The sequence below is a fragment of the Zophobas morio genome, unplaced genomic scaffold (genome assembly GCF_036711695.1).
Source record: "Zophobas morio isolate AGI-343-1 ecotype UQ-CSIRO unplaced genomic scaffold, CSIRO_AGI_Zmor_V1 ptg000008l, whole genome shotgun sequence".
NCBI lineage: Eukaryota > Metazoa > Arthropoda > Insecta > Coleoptera > Tenebrionidae > Zophobas > Zophobas morio.
Window position 1 is genome coordinate 3,280,652 of NW_026972113.1, and position 18,412 is coordinate 3,299,063.

Below are 18,412 nucleotides of genomic sequence, written 5' to 3' on the forward strand. Positions count from 1 at the left end.
CATTTACATTTATATGTGTATATTATCGGAAAATATGGTGCGTTTTTACCGTTTTAGTAACATTTATGGATATCTTTATTAATGTAGCGGATGTTTCACGTTTTGTTTATCACAAAGTGAAAATATTAATTTTTATTACAGTATCACGACGATAACGGATTTGTTGAATTAAACAAAAATAAAATTAAGTTTGCTTTCAAATTTATTTTCAAGTCAGGGTAACATCGTTGGAGATATCTATAGGTTAAGCGTAGCTCCTGAAAATTAATGATATTAAATTATGTCGTTGTGTGGCGTTTCTACTTACAAACGTTACGTTTCTGAAATTTTCGAATTGTCCACGTTCAGCGGTGCTTTACAAAACTTCATTATATTAGGGAAAAATGGAAAAAGTGGGCAACATTTCCAGTCTCCTGGACAAGCTAAATCTTCACTGCACGTACCAGATATACCCTGGATGCCTGAAGGGCATGCCCCAGGTTTAATTCGAGGAGGATGTGAGGCACTCGTGTCGTTCTCCTCTGCGTGAATCAGAGCACCTAAGAACAAAACTAGTGTTAATAACTTGAATATCATTATAGCAAACTGTAGCTGACGAGGCTGTTAGTGTGAACTATTTATACTTTGTAAAAACCTATTTTTGTTTTTTGAATTTATGGCTAAGAACATCGTGAGTCGTAATATTGCTACATAATTTTATCATAAGTCACGAAATCGTGACTTATGATTGTTTTACAGTTTCAATTTTACGAGGTTCCTAATGACACCTCTAAGGTTCGGGTATCTCTCAGGGATCAATTTAGGTTCGCCGTTATTCAGTATTTTCGTTAACGAATTAACAGTTTTGTTTGCATGATCGTGCCTGCTGTTTTGAATTAATCTTCCGCTAGTTACGATTCTGAAATCGTCGTCGCTGTATCTGGTCTAATAAACGCGCAAAATGAATTCAAAAATTCCAAAAATTTTGCAAAAAAGTGGTTAAAATTGGTTTAATCGACCGAAAATTGGTGTCAAATTCTAGATAATCTTCCGCTAGTTACGATTCTGAAATCGTCGCCGTTGTATCTGGTCTAATAAACGCGCAAAATGAATTCAAAATTTCCAAAAATTTCCCAAAAAAGTGGTTAAAATTGATTTAATCGACCGAAAGTTGGAGTCAAATTGTAGATAATCTTCCGCTAGTTACGATTCTGAAATCGTCGCCGCTGTATCTGCTCTAATAAACGCGCAACATGAATTCAAAATTTCCAAAAAAGTGGTTAAAATTGGTATAATCGACCGAAAATTGGTGTCAAATTATAGATAATCTTCCGCTAGTTACGATTCTGAAATCGTCGCCGTTGTATCTGGTCTAATAAACGCGCAAAATGAATTCAAAAATTTCAAAAATTTTCCAAAAAAGTGGTTAAAATTGGTTTAATCGACCGAAAATTTGTGTCAAATTGTAGATAATCTTTCGCTAGTTACAATTCTGAAATCGTCGCCGCTGTATCTGGTCTAATAAACGCGCAAAATGACTTCAAAATTTCCAAAAAAGTGGTTAAAATTGGTTTAATCGACCGAAAATTGATGTCAAATTCTAGATAATCTTCCGCTAGTTACGATTCTGAAATCGTCGCCGTTGTATCTGGTCTAATAAACGCGCAAAATGAATTCAAAATTTCCAAAAATTTCCCAAAAAAGTGGTTAAAATTGATTTAATCGACCGAAAGTTGGAGTCAAATTGTAGATAATCTTCCGCTAGTTACGATTCTGAAATCGTCGCCGCTGTATCTGGTCTAATAAACGCGCAAAATGACTTCAAAATTTCCAAAAAAGTGGTTAAATTTGGTTTAATCGGCCAAAAATTGGTGTCAAATTGTAGATAATTTTCCGCTAATTACGATTCTGAATTTGTCGCCGCTGTATCTGCTCTAATAAACGCGCAAAATGAATTCAAAATTTCCAAAAATTTTCCAAAAAAGTGGTTAAAATTGGTTTAATCGACCGAAAATTGGTGTCAAATTGTAGATAATCTTCCGCTAGCTACGATTCTGAAAGCGCCGCCGCGGTATCTGATCTAATAAACGCACAAAATGAATTCAAAATTTCCAAAAATTTCCCAAAAAACTGGTTAAAATCGGTTTAAGCGACCGAAAGTTGGAGTCTAATTGAAGATAATCTTCCGCTAGTTACGATTCAGAAATCGCCGTCACGATATCTAGTCCAATAACGACGAAAAGTGGATTCAAAATTTCCAAAAATTTTCCAAAAAAGTGGTTAAAATTGGTTTAATCGACCGAAAATTGGTGTCAAATTGTAGATAATCTTCCGCTAATTAAGATTCTGAAAGCGCCCCAGTGGTATCTGATCTAATAAACGCACAAAATGAATTCAAATTTTCCAAAAATTTTCCAAAAAAGTGGTTGGAATTGATTTAGTCGACCGAAATTTGGTGTCAAATTGTAGATAGTCTTCCGCTAGCTACGATTCTGAAAGCGCCGCCGCGGTATCTGATCTAATAAACGCACAAAATGAATTCAAAATTTCCAAAAATTTCCCAAAAAAGTGGTTAAAATTGGTTTAATCGACCGAAAGTTGGAGTCAAATTGAAGATAATCTTCCGCTAGTTACGATTCAGAAATCGCCGTTGCGGTATCTGATCTAATAAACGCACAAAATGAATTCAAAATTTCCAAAAATTTCCCAAAAAACTGGTTAAAATCGGTTTAATCGACCGAAAGTTGGAGTCTAATTGAAGATAATCTTCCGCTAGTTACGATTCAGAAATCGCCGTCACGATATCTAGTCCAATAACGACGAAAAGTGGATTCAAAATTTCCAGAAATTTTCCAAAAAAGTGGTTAAAATTGGTTTAATCGACCGAAAATTCGTGTCAAATTGTAGATAATCTTCCGCTAATTACGATTCTGAAATCGTAGTCACGATGTCTGGTCTAATAAACGCGCAAAATGAATTCAAAATTTCCAAAAATTTCCCAAAAAAGTGTTTAAAATGGGTTTAATCGACCGAAAATTGGTGTCAAATTGTAGATAATCTTCCGCTAGTTACAATTCTGAAATCGTCGCCGCTGTATCTGGTCTAATAAACGCGCAAAATGACTTCAAAATTTCCCAAAATTTTCCAAGAAAGTGGTTAAATTTGGTTTAATCGACCGAAAATTGGTGTCAAATTGTAGATAATTTTCCGCTAATTACGATTCTGAATTTGTCGCCGCTGTATCTGCTCTAATAAACGCGCAAAATAAATTCGAAATTCTCAAAACTTTTCCAAAAAACTGGTTAAAATTGGTTTAATCGATCGACATTTGGTGTCAAATTGTAGATAACCTTCCGCTAGTCACGATTCTGAAATCGTCGCTGCTGTATCTGGTCTAATAAACGCGCAAAATGAATTCAAAATTTTCAAAAATTTTCCAAAAAAGTGGTTAAAATTGGTTTAATCGACCGAAAGTTGGAGTCAAACTGAAGATAATCTTCCGCTAGTTACGATTCAGAAATCGCCGTCACGATATCTAGTCCAATAACGACGAAAAGTGGATTGAAAATTTCCAGAAATTTTCCAAAAAAGTGGATAAGATTGGTTTAATCGACCGAAAATTGGTGTCAAATTGTAGATAATCTTCCGCTAATTACGATTCTGAAATCGTAGTCACGATGTCTGGTCTAATAAACGCGCAAAATGAATTCAAAATTTCCAAAAATTTCCCAAAAAAGTGTTTAAAATGGGTTTAATCGACCGAAAATTGGTGTCAAATTGTAGATAATCTTCCGCTAGTTACAATTCTGAAATCGTCGCCGCTGTATCTGGTCTAATAAACGCGCAAAATGACTTCAAAATTTCCCAAAATTTTCCAAGAAAGTGGTTAAATTTGGTTTAATCGACCGAAAATTGGTGTCAAATTGTAGATAATTTTCCGCTAATTACGATTCTGAATTTGTCGCCGCTGTATCTGCTCTAATAAACGCGCAAAATAAATTCGAAATTCTCAAAACTTTTCCAAAAAACTGGTTAAAATTGGTTTAATCGATCGACATTTGGTGTCAAATTGTAGATAACCTTCCGCTAGTCACGATTCTGAAATCGTCGCTGCTGTATCTGGTCTAATAAACGCGCAAAATGAATTCAAAATTTTCAAAAATTTTCCAAAAAAGTGGTTAAAATTGGTTTAATCGACCGAAAGTTGGAGTCAAACTGAAGATAATCTTCCGCTAGTTACGATTCAGAAATCGCCGTCACGATATCTAGTCCAATAACGACGAAAAGTGGATTGAAAATTTCCAGAAATTTTCCAAAAAAGTGGATAAGATTGGTTTAATCGACCGAAAATTGGTGTCAAATTGTAGATAATCTTCCGCTAATTACGATTCTGAAATCGTAGTCACGATGTCTGGTCTAATAAACGCGCAAAATGAATTCAAAATTTCCAAAAATTTCCCAAAAAAAATGTTAAAACTGGTTTAATCGACCGAAAGTTGGGGTCAAATTGTAGATAATCTTCCGCTAGTTACGATTCTGAAATCGTAATCACGATATCTGGTCTAATAAACGCACAAAATGAATTCAAAATTTCCAAACATTTCCCAAAAAAGTGTTTAAAATGGGTTTAATCGACCGAAAATTGGTGTCAAATTGTAGATAATCTTCCGCTAGTTACAATTCTGAAATCGTCGTCGCTGTATCTGGTCTAATAAACGCGCAAAATGAATTAAAAATTTTCCAAAAAAGTGGTTAAAATTGGTTTAATCAGCCGAAAATTGGTGTCAAATTGTAGATAATCTTCCTATTGTTATGATTATGAAAGCACCGCCGCGGTATCTGGTTTAAAATGAATTTAAAATTTCCAAAAAATTTCCAAAAAAGTGGTTAAAATTGGTTTAAACGACCGAAAATTAGTGTCAAATTGTAGATTATTTTTTCTTTTAATAAGTTGTTTGTTTCATATTTTCTAAACGTATATAAAAATAAAACAAAGCAGTCGTAAAATGTTTATTTATTTTTACGCTTGAATAAGTGCGTCACCTAATTAAAATTCGAAAAACAACTTATACGTCTAAACAAAAAGTTCCTGTTACAATATTTTTTGTTTTATGAAGTGTGTAAAAATAAAAAGCAGTGTTGTTTTATTACCTTTTTATTACATTTGTTCTGTTACATTTTCGAAGTTATCCTATTACTGTAGGAGGGACATGAAAAGGCAAAGGCCATTGGCAGATGGATCCACAATGATTGCGGCAACATTTAAAAAAGAAAGGGCAATCGTTGTCATTTTTACACTGTTTGATGCAAATTCCAACGTTGAAGATGGGTGGTGGAGGACAAAAACCAGGTTTTGCCCAAACAAAACCAAATAAAAGAAACAATATTGCTATTTTCATTGTAATTTACTTGTTCGAGTGGTTTTGATGCTGAAATTTATAGGTACCAGTTTGCAATTTTGTGACTAATCGGATTTTGTTGTATTTGTTATGGTTGGCAACAGCACGAATTTATAAGAAATGTAAAATTCGTTGTGTTTTTGATAGTCGCTACGTGATTTATTTTTAAATACGCAATTTTCATTTGAATAATGTGTTGTTTGATTTCATGTTTCTTGTTTTTATGTTGGAAAGTTAGAGACACAATAAAGAACAACAACTTAAATTTTAATTGTATTTATTACCCACTCATTGTTTTCCATTTTTAAAATTAGTGTTCTATATATATAATATAAAATTTAATAAATTTTGAGTGTCCATTTTCCATTACTTGTCGATGTATAGCATCTTTCCAGACAAAACCAGTTCAAAACTGACAATTTAACCATTTACTGGGTTTTTACAAGATTGACCGCAACCATGTGAACAACATTTTTCGCTTCCTGGACACGAATAGTCGTCACTACACGATATATAGCAAGGACCAAATTTCGGTGGCGGAGGACAAGAACCTGATTTCTGTGCCAAAACTGAAACAGACAGGACCAACAATATAACTATAACAAACTTCATGTTGGATTATAAACAAATGCAAGCAAGTCAAGGCTTATATACAAAAACGTATGAATTGTTTAAATAATAAAAATTCACGAACGATATGCGATAGCGCAAGTCTGCGTTTTTTCTACTATGTTATCAGTTAATTATGTTTATATAATGAACACGGATTTAAATTTCCCGCGGTTGCAGTCTTTCAGTGACGTCGTCGGGCTGCCAGACTTTTTTCAAGAAACAGGCCAACCTGAACATGTAATAATCTTGTACAAGTACTAAATTACAGACTTCGTTGTTCACTGTTTTAGGGGGAGAAATAAAGAAGAAAATTAATTTTTAATTGTATTATTATTCATTGTGTTCTACAAGCTTTATATTAACATAAAAATTAGTAAGTTATGAGTGCTCTAACTTGTCGATGCGTAGCAGACTTCTATGTAGAACCAATCAAATGTGTCAATTTAACCCGCCCTTACTGGGTTTGTACAATGGTGGCCACAACCATTGGAACAACATTTTTGGTTCCCTGGACACGAAGAGTCACCAGAACAGGCTTCATCACAAGTACCAGGTCCCTGTGGCTGAGGACAAGAACCAGATTTCTGAGCCAAAGCTGAAACAGACAGGACCAACAATATAACTATAACGGACTTCATGTTGGATTATAAACAAAAGCAAGCAAGCCTCGACTTATATACGAAAATTTATGAATTATTCAGAAAATAATATAGAAAGTAATTTATAGTTCGTGGTTTACCCACAAGCGATATGCGATAACATCACAAGGTCGGTACATTACTACAGGTACGTGTATCAGATTGCGGTTTTTTTTTATACTAAATTATTTGCTTACGTTTATGCATATGACGAATAGGGTAAAATATTGTTTTAAAAAGTGATTTAAATTTGCCGCGGTTGCAATTTTTCAGTGACGTCACCGAGCAGCCAGCTTACTCAGTTCAACACGCGCCAACCTGAGAATATTAAGACCTTGTACAAGTGGGTTTTTTGTTGCAAATTTCAAAGAAATACGGCAAAACAATTGTGAATTCAAAACTTTCAGGAATTTCCTAAAATAACTAATAACAACATTGTTACTTAGAAAAATGTAAAAAACTCTTTGCTAAAGCATGCGAATTATGGGTTGCCTACCTATAGGTCTATTGTTGTTAGTGAATAGAAAGCTGGAAAATATCCCGGTTAATTATCCTCATAATAAATATCCAGATATTAAAGCTATTTTTGAAAACCACGTCCAAATCACCCAGATTTTCATGGTATGTTACTCCGGTGGATGAATTTTCGTTCGAAGTTTTGACATAACTTTGTTTACAGGTTCGTGCCAGTTGTTTTGAATTAAATTTTGTCTTAATAAGTTGTTTGCTGTTGTAAAGCAATCGTAAAATGTTTATTTATTTTTACACTTGAATAAATACGTCAACTAATTAAAATTCGAAGCAGTGGTAGTAATAAAACAAAAATTTGTCAGTTTTGTTTACTTTAATGTCCTTTTTCGACTATTTTTTTCTTAGCGATACCCTGAAAGTCAAAACTAATTATTATTAAATCCAAACTATTTCTAAAATACCTCTGAAAGGTGGAATTTCTGCATTCTGTTCACACAACATGTCAAAAAAACTGGACGATTTTCCTTCAACGACCAAAACTGAGAAACAGAATCAACAATATAACTATAACAAACTTCATATTGGATTTTAAACAAGTAAAGAAGTTTCCACTTTTATACGGAAATTTATGATTTTTTTAAATAATTGTGGATAAGCCACAAGCAGCTGCAGTCTTTCATTGACGTCATCGGACAGCCAGATTTGCCCAATTTCAAGCAACGCGTCAACCTGAAAATGCAAAGACCTTGTACAAGTACGTTTTTTGTTGCAAATTTCAAAGAAACATCGCAATATAGTTATCAATGCAAAACTGTTAAGAATTTCGTAAATTAGCTGATAAAAACATTTTTAAATTTACAAAAGTCGTCATTTAAAACTACTGCTACAGAAATTTTAAAATAACTGCGATTCAGTATTACGTCAAGTTTTCAAAGTTCTTAAATTCCAAATTCAAGTTTTTTTTCTTCATTTTTTTAACATTTATTTTAGTTTGTTATTTCCATTCATTTTCTCTTAGCAATAACACAATAAAAACAAATATTGATCATGAAATCCAAAGTGTAACATTTTTTTTGCTATTTACATACAAAAAAATATGAAAATAAAGAACGAAAACTTCAGTTTTATTTGTATTTATTACTCATTAATTTTAATAACATAAAATTTTGTACCAGTTCAAAAACTGGCAATTTAGTCATTTATTGGGTTTTTACAAACATGGCCACAACCAATAGGACAACATTTTTGGATTCCTGGACACGAATAGTCGTTGGTACACATTTCAATGCAGCTACCAGGTGTCTGTGGCGGAGGACAAGCGCCTTGTTTTTTTGCCAAAGCTGAAACAGTGAGGACCAACAATATAACTACAACGGAATTCATGCTAAATTATTAACAAAAGCAAGCAGGCTTCTATTTATATACGAAAATGTATTAATTATTTAAATAATAATCTTTATAGTTATTTATAATGAATAACGAAAAGCGATAGGCGAAAGCACCACAAGGTCGGTGCATTACAGCAGGTAGTTACGTGTATTAAACAATTAAATAAAATTAAAGCATTTGAGTTTTCTTTCCTCAAACTTACCTACTTATGTCAACACACGTGACGAATAACATATTATGTGGGATAAAATGAAAAATGATTTAAATTTCCCGCGATTGTAATGTTTACGTGACGTCATCGGGCAGCCAGAGTTACCGTTTCAAGAAACGCGCCAACCTGAAAATGTAAACACCTTGCACCCGACCTGGTGGTGCTATCACATTGAATTATTATTGTTATTTAAACAATTCATACATTTTTGCATATAAACCGAGACTTGCTTGTATTTGTTTATAATCCAACATGAAGTTTGTTATAGTTATATTGTTGGTCCTATCTGTTTCAGTTTTGGCACAGAAAACAGGTTCTTGTCCTCGGTCAGTGGGAGCAGGTTCTTGCATTATAACGTGTAATGACGACTCTTCGTGCCCAGGAAACGAAAAGTGTTGTTCAAATGGTTGCGGCCGTGTTTGTAGAAACTCAATAAGTGGTTAAATTGTCAGTTTTGAATGGAAAGATGCTGCAGATCGACAAATAATGGTTATATCCTTTGAGCACTCCAAACTCACTAAATTTTGTCTTATTGCACTATATACAGTTTTATTAAAATTTAAGTTTGTGTTCTTTATTTCCACAAAAAATTCTTTGTAGCAAATTATACTGAATAAAAATATATTAAACTCTAAAAATTGAAATTTGCAACAAAATTACACTCGCACAAGGTCTTTACATTTTCAGGTTGGGGCGTTTCCCGAAACGGGGTAAGTATGGCTGCCTGATGACGCCACTGAAAGACTACAACCGCGGGAAATTTAAATCACATTTTATTTTACCCTATAAAAGATGGTATTCGTGACGGTATAAGTAGATAAATTATTCAGTTTTAATATTAACAACCTTGTGGTGCTGTCGCATTTCTTTTGTGGGTTTTAAATTAATTATGTTCATTTGAATAATTCATGAATTTTGGTATATAAGTCGACACTTGCTGGAGTTTGTTCATAATCCAACATGAAGTTTGTTATAGCTATAGTGTTGGTCCTGTCTGTTTCAGCTTTGGCCCAGAAATCAGGTACTTGTCCTACGCCACATGGAGCTGGTCCTTGCGTTGAATTGTGTACTAGCGACTCTTCGTGCCCAGGAATCCAAAAGTGTTGTCCAAATCGCTGCGGCCATGTTTGTAAAAACCCAATAACGGCGGGCTAAATGGTCATTAGAATTGGTTCTGTTGCCATCAACAAGTAATGGATATATGCTTACTAAATTTTATGTTATCGCATTATACAAAGTTTGTAGAACACCTATTTTAAAAACTAAAGAAATGAATAATAAATACATATAAATTTGATAAAATATTATATTTCTCCTGCTACATATTTCGAAGTTATCCTAAAGGAAACGGGTTGACTTGTTCGAGTGGTTTTGATGCTGCAATACCGGTTTGCGATTTTATGACTAATCGGATTTTGTTGTATTTGTTATACCACGAATTTATAAAAACTGTAAAGTTTGTTGTGTGGTCGCTACGTGATTTATTTTTAGATATGCAAAAACCATTTGAATAAAGTGTGTTTTGAATTTCGATATGATTTAGTTATTTTCTTGGAAGATTTTTAAAATCGTTAAGTAAAGAGAATGAATTTTTTATGAATAATTCAAGCAATTTCTTGCCATTTTATTATGCGGGGTAAAGTGAGAAGTAATTTAAATTTCGCGCGGTTGCAATTTTTGCGTGACGTCATCGGGCAGTCAGAGTTGCCGTTTCAAGAAACGCGCCAACCTGAGATTGTAAACACCTTGTACAAGTGGGTTTTTTGGTGCAAATAAAATAATTCACAAAACATTTTAGTGTTTTTTTAACATGATTGAAAAAAATATGGAAAAAATCCTTTGCATATTTAAAAATAAATCACGTAGCGACTATCAAAAACACAACAAATTGTACATTTCTTATAAATTCGTGCTGTCGGCGACCATAACAAATACAACAAAATGCGATTAGTCATAAAATTGCAAACCAGGAGTATAAATTGCAGCCTCAGAACCACTCGAACAAGTAGACTACAATGAAACTAGTAATATTGTTTCTTTTAGTTGGTGTTGTTTGGGCAACGCACCCTGGTTTTTGTCCTCCAGGACCCGTGCATAAAGGTGGAATATGTTTCCGCCATTGTAAAACTGACCATGATTGCCCCCCTTTCTTCTTTAAATGCTGCAGACATGGTTGTAGAACTTTCTGCCAACGGGCTTTGCCGCTGGGTTAGGACAACGTCAAAATATGTAACAGGAGAAATATAATAAAACGGTAATCAAACAAAACTGCTTTTTATTTCATTAAATTTATAAAACAAAAAAAATATATGTATTTCAATTTGTTTTCAATTCTAGAATAATTGGGAATTTATATACAAACTATTTTTTTTTTTTTGAAAAATAAAGACCAAAAACTTAAGATTTAGTTGTATTTATTACTCATTGTTTTTACTTTTTAAAATTGGTGTTCTACAAACTTTGTATAATGCGATAACATAAAATTGAATAAGTTTCGATGCATTATGCCGTTATTGGGTTTCTACAAACATGGCCGCAACGATTTGAACAACACTTTTGGATCCCTGGACACGAAGAGTCGTCAATACACCAGTCAACGCAAGCAGCACCATCTCCCTGAAGGGTAGGACAAGAACCCGGTTTTTGTGCCAAAGCTGAAACAGACAGGACCAACAATGTAACTATAACAAACTTCATGTTGGATTATGAACGAACCCGAGCAAGTGTCGGTTTATATATCAGAATTCATGAATTATTCAAATGAAAATGATTATTTTAATACCCATGGTTGACAGCACCACAAGGTTGTGATTATTGCAGGTTCGTGTATTTAGACGATTTATTTATGTGTTGATTTAAAATCCGTCACGATTATCATCTTTTATTATAGGGTAAAATGACAAGTGATTTAAATTTCCCGCGGTTGTAGACTTTCAGTGGCGTCATCGAATAGCAGGCTCTACCTTACTCACTTAAGTAAAGCGCCAACCTGAGAGTGTAAAGACCTTGTAAAAGTGGAATTTTGTTGCAAATTTCAAACGAATATCGTGATATAGTTATTAACGCAAAGCTTTTAGGAATTTCTTAAAACAACAGATAACAACAATAATAAAACTGTGTAAATAGTAACTCATAACATTTATTTGAAACTGTTATTTCGTTTATTTTTTCTAACCAACAATACCCTAAAAGCAAAAATTAATTATTAAATCCAAAATCTTAGTAAAATACCTTTAAAATGTCGGATATCTGCACTCTTTTCCACAAACGTTGACGCAACATTTCAAAAAAAGGGGGCATTCTTGGTCACAATTACATTTCTGGATACAAATACCGTTGTCCACAGCCACAGGACAAAACCCAGGCTTATCGACAGCCCAAAGTGGGTGAAAAAGAAGCAACAATAACACGAGTTTCATCAAAAATGGAAATCCCTCCAAATACACAAACCCAACTAACAAATATTATTTTCATTCCACTAAATTATCGACTTCGTGCTTAAACTATATTTTCTTATCGTTATTTAAAACGTAAAATAACAGACCTTTAGAATTCTAGAATAATTTGTTATTAACATGAATTTTAATTGTATTTATTACTCAGTTGCAGTCTTAAGTGACGTCATCGGGCAGCCAAAGTTACCCAGTTTCAAGAAACGCGCCAACCTCAGAGTGTAAACACCTTGTAGAAGTGTTTTTTTTTTGTGCAAATATGACAATTTAAATAGTTGTTTAATGTTAAAATTAATATTACCTCGAATTTCTTGAAAATGGGTACGTCTGACTGAAAATTTAAATTACTTCTCACTTGACCCTATATAATAAAATGGTAAAAATTAAAAAAAAACTTAAATTTTTATATTTATTACTCATTGTTTTCAATTTTTAAATTAGTACAAGCTTTCCATAGTGCGGTTACATAAAACTTAGTAAGTTATGAGTACTCAAAGTGTATCCATTTCTTCTTCATGCGTAGCAGTTTTCCATACCAAAAGCGACACTCTAACCCGCCCTTATTGGGTTTGTACAAGAATGACCGCAGCCATTTGAACAACACTTTTGGTTTCCTGGACACGAAGAGTCGTTATTACACAATGAAACGCAAGCACCAACACCCCCTGGCTGGGGGCGAGGACAAGAACCTCGTTTCTGAGCCAAAGCTGACACAGACAGGACCAACAACATAACTATAACAAACTTCATCTTGGATTATGACCAACTGCAAGCAAGTGCTGGTTTATATACGAAAATGTATGAATTATTCAACAATAATTAATTTATAACGAGTGGTTTACCCAAAAGAGATTCGCGATAGCACCAAGGTCGTGATTAGTGCAGGTTCGTGTATTAAATTTTACACGATGGTGTATAGTCTTTCACTGACGTTCAAGAAATGCGACAACCTAAAATTGCAAAGACCTTGGACAAGTGGGTTTTCTGTTTCAAACTTCAAAGAAATATTGCTTTTAATTTGTTATTTTAATTCAACAACAACAACTGAGTGCAAATACCCGATCCCTTTAAATTATTCAGATCATAATGCATTTATAATGAACGGTCCAACACAAGGTTGTCGTGCCGCTGCAAGAGTATCAGATGATTTGTTTGTCTCGATAGAAAACTAAATAAAGTTGAAAAACTGCGTTTCTTTTCAATAGCGCCGTCTATTATAGTAAAATTAAAAGCTATTTAAGTTTCCCGCGGTGACAGCCCTTCAGTGACGTCATCGAGCAGCCAGACGGACCCATTTTTAAACAAAGCAACGACCTCTGAGAATGCATAACCTTGCACAAGTGGGTTTTTTGTTTCAAAACTTTTTGGAATTCAACTAATAATAACATGATGATTAATATAGTAGTAACAACAAACCACAAACTTGATTGTCTATTTTATTTATTACTCATTGTTCCCAATTTTTAAAATTAGTGTTCTACAAGCTTCAAATAGTGCGATAATACAATATTCAATTATAAGTAACCAAGTGTATAACCATTATTTGTCGTAGTCTTCCATCCAGAACCAATTCCAGACACTATCATCCCGGGAAATTTGAAGTGGGGTTAGCACAAGAGTGGCCACAACCATTCGAACAACACTTTTGGTTTCCGGGGCACGAAGAGTCGCCCCTGCATGCCTCAACGCAAGTACCTCCAATTGGTCGAGGACAACCACCTGGTTTCTGTGCCAAGACTGAAACAGACAGGACCAACAATATAACTATAACAGACTTCATGTTGGACATATTGTGAACAAATACAAGCAAGTTTCAGCTTTTATACACAAATTTATAAATATTCAGATCACATTGAATTTATAATGGTGGGTTTCAGTCGTTAAGTGACGTCATGGGGCAGCCAGAGGCACCCACTTTCAAGAAAAAGGCAACTTGACATGCAAAGATCTTGTGCAAGTGGGTTTTTTGACTCAAAATTCACAGAAATGCTTTTTGGAATTTAGAATTATTGACCATAACAGTGTTTGAGTCTTCTTGTACCATGGTAGTAACAATAATTTCATAGTTCAGGGAAATAAAGCACGAAAACTTATTTTTTTATTTTATTTATTATTCATTGTTTCCAATTTTTAAAATATAGTGCAGCAATCCAATCCTAAGTAAGTTATAAGTTCCATCCAGAACCAGTTCCAAAACGACGATTTAACCCGCCCTTACTGGGTTTGTACACATGTGGCCACAACCATTTGAACAACACTTTTGAATCCCTGGACATGAAGAGTCGCCAGTACACCATTCAGTGCAAAGACCTATTTCCGGTGGTGGAGGACAGGTACCTGGTTTCTGTGCCAAAACTGACACAGACAGGACCAACAATATAACGATAACAGACTTCATGTTGGATGGATTATAAACAAATTCAAACAACTTTAGACTTATATACCTACCAAAACTTATAAATTATTCAGATAACAATGAATTTATAACGCACTGTTTAACCACAAACATGATGTTGTTGCTCCGGTGCAGGTACACATCTCAGATGATCTTTTTATGTCTGGATTTAAAAGTAAATAAAGAAACTGTACAATAAAATTAAAAGTTATTTAAATTTCGCGCAACTGAAATCATTCATTGACGTCATCGAGCGGCCGAACGTCCCCATTTTTACCAAAAGCGACAACCTGAGAATGCAATACCTTGCACAATGGGTTTTTTCGTTTCAAAATTCAGCGAAATATCGCAATATAGTTACTAGTGTAAATCTTTTAAGAAATGGGGTTTTACAGCCTCAACATAAGTTCTGCTTAGTCGTTAGCAATCCAGATTTATTTATAAGCAGCACACAGTTCGTCCATATAGATACAAGTTTTTCTTCAGTTAACACCTTTTAAGACAATATTCAATTATCCTTGAAGACAAGCTTTACCGAGAAAAATATTGCAGACGAGACGAAAGCCGGGGGCGCCAAAAACCGGTCCTTCTCGTTAACAATTCCCATAAATTAATAATCGCGTCACTTCTATCGAAAACACGCAAACCGCAAATTAACCACGTCCGTACTAATTTTAAATTTAATTAATCATAGCACTGTAATAAACAAATTTCGATTGTGGTTTCCGCTTCATCACTCATACGACGAGATTTACCTCTGGTTCATTCATTACGAACACTTCATAGTACAAACATGTACAAACAAATTTTTGTCGTTTTTTCGTTGATACTTTTAGTGTATGGGCAAAACGGCCCCATCAAAGCCGGCGACTGCCCACCCTTATCAGATGTGGGTGTCTGTGAAGTTAATTGTTTCTCTGATACCCACTGCATGGGACCCATGAAGTGCTGCCCGACGGCGTGCGGAGGGACGTTCTGTGCTAAACCCGTCACCATGAGGAGAGCACAAATTCAAGGTATATATTTTAAAAATTTTTGAAAATTCGTTTAATGAATGGTAATTTTTAGAAAAACCTGGGTTTTGTCCGGAATCTCCCATGGGTCCATGGGTTTGTTCCAGCAGATGCGCCTTAGATTCGGACTGCAGAGGGACGAAGAAGTGCTGCAGGAATCGGTGTGGGGCGATGGCGTGCACCAAACCGGAAGTCTAGTTTTTACTAACTTACTCAAATGTCAAATTAATACCAATGAATAAATGAAGATTTTTTAGCATTTTTATTCATTCTTCTCTAAAATGGTTTATTTATTAGCATTTTTAATATTTTTAACTGGAAAGCTCAATCTTGATATTGTGTATAACTGGTTGCATACGTATTATGTAAAATGCAAGCAAATGTTCACTGCAATATTCTCCTCTATGTGACATGTAATAAGGGTCATAGTCGTTTAAAGTGTGCATCATTAGCGGCACTATTGACATTTGACGTAATTGTCGAGGTTATGTTTACCCTATAAAATGCTAACGTCCAGACACCGCTCCCGCTCCCCCGATTCCCGGGGGCACCGCTCCAGCCACCGCCGCCACCGCTCGCGCTCGCGCTCCCGCCACCGCTCCAAGTCCACCGCCAACGGTTTCGATAAGCACCGCCGCACCGAGGACGAATTCCTGGAGTCCCGACGCCAGGAGCGCGAAATAATCGGGATGCGTGAGCACGCCGACATCTGGGGCAAATCCCCCGAGCCCCAGGACTCCGAATCCGACGTCGAGGACTTGAGCAACCTCCACAAGGAAAAGAAGAAGAAAAAGGAGAAGAAGAAGTCGCACAAGAAGGACAAGAAACACAAGAAGAAGAAGAAGAAGAGAAGGAAGTCGAGCAGTGAGAGCAACGAAGAGGAATGGGTGGAGAAGAGCGCGTTGTCGAAAGCTGAAGTGCACTCAGACAATGATGATGGGATCGTGGGGCCTCTGCAGAAGGCGCACGCCACGCTTACCCACAAGGAGATGGGGAAGGCGCTGCTGCCTGGCGAGGGGGCCGCGATGGCCGCTTATGTGGCCGAGGGGAAGAGAATCCCGAGGAGAGGCGAAATTGGGCTGACTTCGGATGAGATTGCGTCGTTTGAGAGCGTGGGGTATGTGATGAGTGGGTCGAGACACAGGAGGATGGAGGCTGTGAGGATCAGGAAGGAGAACCAAATTTATTCGGCGGATGAAAAGAGGGCGTTGGCGATGTTCAGCAAGGAGGAGAGGCAGAAGAGAGAGAATAGGATTCTGGGGCAATTTAAAGACATGATTAGTTCGAAGTTGGCTGACAAGCAAAACTGAAATTTTGTTTCTAAACGTAATTCTATTGGTGTTAGTTATAATATTGAGGACTTTTGATTTTATTTTGTAAATATGTTACTTGTAAATATATTTTTTGTTGAAAAAAAAATTCTCCCCTAATCCACAAATTAAATAACACACTTTATTGGTCATACTTTCCTACACTTTAGCTCATAAACTCTAAACAACAATAACACTTATCATAAAAATTAACTCGCATTTTTTGTTTCTTGTTCCCATCCAGCCCAACCACCTGGGAAGTGTTTGGCACTAAAAAACACGAAATTTCATTAATTTATACTTCTTGTTTTTTAACAAAATTCTCACTGTATAAATCCCATTTTCTTGGCTGCATCTAGAGCCGCCTGACTCCTGCGCCCCATATGACAACTAAAAACCATCGCAGTCTCCGAATTCGGCTTCTCTCGTTGGAACTTTTCTCGAAAATCCTCTTCACTCCAATTTTGCAAAGTGTCCTCAAGAGTAGCCACTACAACAAGTGATTAGTCATCCCACCATGTCATATAATCAACTCACAAGGAATGTTGATGCTTCCAGGTATTCTCCCAGTCTTTTCCAACTCAGAGGGCTCCCGAACGTCGATCAACAAGACATTTTTGTCGTTTTCTAAGCTTTTGACGTAGTCGAACGTAACTTCGTCCGACATGGTGGACGCATCTACGAATACAATCATCAATAATTTCGGTAATAATAAGAATACGTGGTTCATTGTTTATTAAAATCGTAAATTAAATAATCGATTGCACGTTCGCGCCAAAATTTGAATCGTCCGAGTGCCCGAACTTACGGTGCTCGAATTCCCCGTCTGACGGTACGTGTCAGCAAACCTTGACAAAAATAACACACAAAAGACACGCCAAAACAGCGATGACGAACTGGATTTGAATGCAACACTTTATTTGCTGTTTTTGTAAAACAAACATTTTTTAAAGATTGAATCGCACGTCCTTGAAAGTGACATTTCACCATGGTAGAAGGAGACATGGTATAGGCATCCGATGTACCAATTTAAAAATGGTCTGCGCATCCATTTGTGACGTTAGGTGGCATCAACGACCTTGTGATTCTTGTGAGCTTCGCTAGGGAAGTCTAGGGAATTTCAGCTTGAGTTGTCATTGCTGTGTCATTGCTCTGTCCAATACGTCAATTAGTTGTCGGATAACGAATTGTATTTTAAATTTCGCGCTAATTTCACCCCACTTGACGTCACACCCGATGCGTATGCCTATACCATGTCTCCTTCTACCATGCATTTCACCACCTGTCAAACCCCAACTTCTAATAATAGAAACCACACTCATCAGAACGAAAGGAGACAAAAAACAGTGACTCACCTGTAATTACGTATGCACAACTGCACATTTATGACAACAATTAAATTAATAATCCATTTTGAACTATTGACGTGACGTTTGTACCCCTCTCCCCACTATTCGCAATCAGTGTTGCCAACCCCCCGAACCCCCCAACGAATGTCAATAATTTAACAAAACTCCTTTTTTTGTCGTTAAAAAATCAATAA

At 35.6% G+C, this 18,412-nt stretch overlaps 4 protein-coding genes and 1 long non-coding RNA gene across 7 annotated transcripts; 2 read left to right on the top strand and 3 right to left on the bottom strand.

Annotated features, from left to right (window-relative positions):
* Positions 1-244: 244 nt before the first annotated feature.
* Positions 245-6,628, bottom strand: LOC135125526 (waprin-Phi1-like). The gene is made up of 3 exons (XM_064051188.1): positions 6,475-6,628; positions 317-539; positions 245-257 (listed from the first exon to the last, which is right to left on the bottom strand). The coding sequence occupies exons 1-3, from the start codon at positions 6,626-6,628 to the stop codon at positions 245-247; spliced, it is 390 nt and encodes a 129-aa protein (XP_063907258.1).
* A 4,465-nt stretch (positions 6,629-11,093) lies between these two features.
* On the bottom strand, positions 11,094-13,086 carry LOC135125062 (uncharacterized). The gene is made up of 2 exons (XR_010279859.1): positions 11,931-13,086; positions 11,094-11,353 (listed from the first exon to the last, which is right to left on the bottom strand). It is a non-coding gene; the product is annotated as an uncharacterized LOC135125062 (long non-coding RNA).
* Positions 13,087-15,047: 1,961 nt separating this feature from the next.
* On the top strand, positions 15,048-15,818 carry LOC135125061 (WAP four-disulfide core domain protein 2-like). Its single transcript, XM_064050367.1, has 2 exons — positions 15,048-15,562; positions 15,615-15,818. Exons 1-2 carry the CDS (start codon positions 15,340-15,342, stop codon positions 15,755-15,757), a joined length of 366 nt encoding a protein of 121 aa, XP_063906437.1. The 5' UTR covers positions 15,048-15,339; the 3' UTR covers positions 15,758-15,818.
* Positions 15,819-16,006: 188 nt separating this feature from the next.
* On the top strand, positions 16,007-17,005 carry LOC135125070 (NKAP family protein CG6066). The gene has a single exon (XM_064050399.1). The coding sequence runs from the start codon at positions 16,063-16,065 to the stop codon at positions 16,867-16,869; it is 807 nt and encodes a 268-aa protein (XP_063906469.1). The 5' UTR covers positions 16,007-16,062; the 3' UTR covers positions 16,870-17,005.
* Positions 16,987-18,337, bottom strand: LOC135125072 (thiosulfate sulfurtransferase/rhodanese-like domain-containing protein 3). 3 transcript variants are annotated; one of them, XM_064050402.1, is made up of 5 exons: positions 18,225-18,289; positions 18,152-18,168; positions 17,407-17,547; positions 17,197-17,359; positions 16,987-17,139 (listed from the first exon to the last, which is right to left on the bottom strand). In XM_064050402.1, exons 3-5 carry the CDS (start codon positions 17,534-17,536, stop codon positions 17,079-17,081), a joined length of 354 nt encoding a protein of 117 aa, XP_063906472.1. In that variant the 5' UTR covers positions 17,537-17,547; positions 18,152-18,168; positions 18,225-18,289; the 3' UTR covers positions 16,987-17,078. The 3 variants fall into 3 exon arrangements, with proteins under 3 accessions (XP_063906472.1, XP_063906471.1, XP_063906473.1); XM_064050401.1 differs by lacking the exon at positions 18,152-18,168 and having other exon boundaries at positions 18,225-18,337; XM_064050403.1 differs by lacking the exons at positions 18,152-18,168; positions 18,225-18,289 and adding an exon at positions 17,678-17,831.
* Positions 18,338-18,412: the final 75 nt, after the last annotated feature.